Source organism: Tyto alba, unplaced genomic scaffold, assembly GCF_018691265.1.
Source record: "Tyto alba isolate M040663 unplaced genomic scaffold, T.alba_DEE_v4.0 Super-Scaffold_42, whole genome shotgun sequence".
NCBI classification, from domain to species: Eukaryota; Metazoa; Chordata; class Aves; order Strigiformes; family Tytonidae; genus Tyto; species Tyto alba.
The window spans coordinates 31,582,630-31,585,489 of record NW_024881318.1 but is presented as its reverse complement, the minus strand read 5'-3'; the positions used below and the strand labels follow the sequence as shown (position 1 = coordinate 31,585,489).

Genomic DNA, 2,860 nt, shown 5'->3' with positions numbered 1-2,860 from the left:
TTCTTCTAAGCAAAGTTTATTCTTTCACATGATGGACTCTGTTAACCATACACACACAAAGTTCTTGTATAACTAACCTGAACCTTTGACTTTAAATGCTCTGCTGAGTCCCTCACAAGCCCCCTTTCTCTTGAGGCTGAAGATATGTTATACTCAGTGATGGAGCAGAACAACAACAGTGTCGAAGATTTCTCCTTGAATGTCTTTTCTGTCACTCCTTATCAGCCAAACAGATCCGATGTCCTGGTGTCAGATGGAGATAAAGCCGGCGCCACTTTGCTTTTTTCAGGTGTGTTTTTGGGACTGGTGGGGATCACTTTCACCGTGATGGGATGGATAAAATACGATGGCATTACTCACCTGGAGTGGACGCAGTTACTAGGGCCTATTCTGCTGTCTGTTGGGGTGACTTTTATTCTGATTGCTGTTTGTAAATTTAACATGCTTACATGCAAGTCCTGTAAAGAAAGAGAGGAAAATATGTCAGACCTCGACCAGACTACAAGCGGACAATCCTTTGTCTTTACCGGCATTAACCAGCCTATCACTTTTCATGGCGCCACAGTGGTACAGTACATCCCTCCGCCGTACCCAGCCCAGGAAGGCGTCGCTGTGACTCCTGGCTACCTTCACCCGGTGCTCAGCTGCTGCGGTGCTGTCTCCTCCAGTGCCTCACCGATTCACACCCCCAGCTCTGCTCGCTTCTGCCCTGCCTACCCGCTGGATAACCCGGCTTTTACTGAAGACGAGAACTATGCTACTTACCCTGCAGAGAATACCAGGAATCAGAGGTACATCTCCTGAAGTGCCCTAGTGTGTCTGGACACAGGCTTCTGGGTATTTTAAGTGCTATGTATGGTCTCAAAGGAAACAAAAGCTAGGCCATGGTGTCATTATTCTTCAAGTATATTTCTTCTCTTTGTTAGGAATATTTCTTGAGTAAAGACTGTGGAGACACACTTTTCCTGGAAAGTATTTTTATCCAAATTATATTCACTTATGAATCCCTTCCAATTTTCAGCGTACAAAATCTCTTGCTATTTTTGAAAATGTTAGTATCTATGCTCCTGACCATGTGTATTTTTATGCTTATCTTACTACCTTTAGACTGTTGACCAGAAGGTCATTATATGTACAGCCAGAGGCTTCCACTCAAACACAATTGCAACACATGAGTCAGGGCACAAACAGCATTTTTAGAACAATGCAAGAATCAGTTTGGTACCTAATGCTCTCCCTCCTGATTACGCCTGGTCACAACACGCGGCTCTCCCACCATAGCAACCTTCCAGCCCTTACTTTTTCCCTAGTTTTGGGACATAAACAAGATTGCTGATATTACAGAGCACTATTAAACTACTTTAATCGGACACAAAATAATTTTACATAGTTCTTTACTCTAAGGAAAAATGTTCTAATTATAGGAATTACTCAGAATTATATGCTTCCTAGAACACAAGTCACTTTTAGTTCATTTATCAAAGTCTGTTTGAAAAACTGCTGACCCTTCATCCTCAGCAACATGTGTGACAGGCATAGGAAGCATGAAAGCAAAGGTCACCTCCTGACACTTTCATACTTCATGAAAAGAACACAGAAAATGGTTGATTCACAATAAAACTTCATAACTTCATCTTGTAACCTTTTCTCAAGAAGTCAGGAAGTGCTTTGCCCAGATAAGGATGACAGGATGCAGCACTGAGGTTACTTGCATGCTTTGTGTTTGTTAAATTCCTTTTGCACCTGCTCTTCTTCCTGTTTTCAGGTCAGAGGACAGTTCTGATGAGCCAGAAGAACTGCTGGAAGACTACACCTGTGATGGCTTGTTACCTCCACGTTACGAGGAAATATACCCACTGTCTTCCTAAAGTAATCATAGATGACAGATGACAATTTAGAGACACCAGCTTTCAACCCCCAAGAATCTTTTCTTTAAATACTTACATGATAAGCAAGTATGAGCAAGATCATGGTGTTAATACACACCAATATTTAACCAATCCCTTCTTTGTCTCCCTCAAAATTAATTAGCCCTTTGCTATGCAGTTTAACAGCAGAGATATTAATTATTTAATAGCAAAACTATTAAACTCAAAGACCTAAATCAATATTAAGGTTCCCCAAGAAGAAGTCTGATTTTCAGACTTGCTGAAACCAGTGTGAACTGTGAATGCACAAGATGTTTGTGGAAGGTCGTGATTGCTCCTAGACATTCGGCATCATTAGTAAACACTTGATTTATTCTTGATATATTTTCCCTTTTTGATTGCTTGGGAAACTTCAAAAGTGCTCAGGTGTCTGATCCATGGAAGTGCCAGTATGTCTTAATACTGTCTGATTCCTTAGACTAGCTCACTTGTTAATAAGTCCAGTCTACAGATTAGACTTCCTTTGTTTGGTTCACCTATACAACCCCATCCTGTAGGCATTTTTGGAGCACCTTGCTTGAACCAGAGTTCCAGGACAGAGAAAATACAAATAGTGTCCTCCATCCATTTTCACACAGACACCTAAGAGACCCTGCATACATCAAATTCAGTTCCCTTCCCCACCTGATGGGATGCAAAGCACTGTCTCCCACCAGGTGTCTTAACATCTACTAGGGTAATGTCCCTAAAGAAAATGGCACCTTTCTGAAGCCTTGAGTTTTAAAGGCTTTAACAATCATAGCTTCTCCCTGCTGTACCCTCACCCTATGAGAGACCTGTAGTGGAACCCCTCCTGAGGTCCCTTCTTGTTTGAGCATAGGTCCTAGGCACACAACTCATGCTGTACTTCCCCCCAGAGCATCCAGGCAACTATGGGCTACAGTGAACTTTCTAGTCTGACTTTCAAGATCAACATGGTTCCAGGCATTGTA

General features: G+C 42.0%; 1 protein-coding gene across 1 annotated transcript; it reads left to right on the top strand.

Moving 5' to 3' along the window:
* Positions 1-126: 126 nt before the first annotated feature.
* On the top strand, positions 127-2,025 carry TMEM174 (transmembrane protein 174). The gene is made up of 2 exons (XM_009971105.2): positions 127-791; positions 1,766-2,025. The coding sequence occupies exons 1-2, from the start codon at positions 145-147 to the stop codon at positions 1,866-1,868; spliced, it is 750 nt and encodes a 249-aa protein (XP_009969407.2). The 5' UTR covers positions 127-144; the 3' UTR covers positions 1,869-2,025.
* Positions 2,026-2,860: the final 835 nt, after the last annotated feature.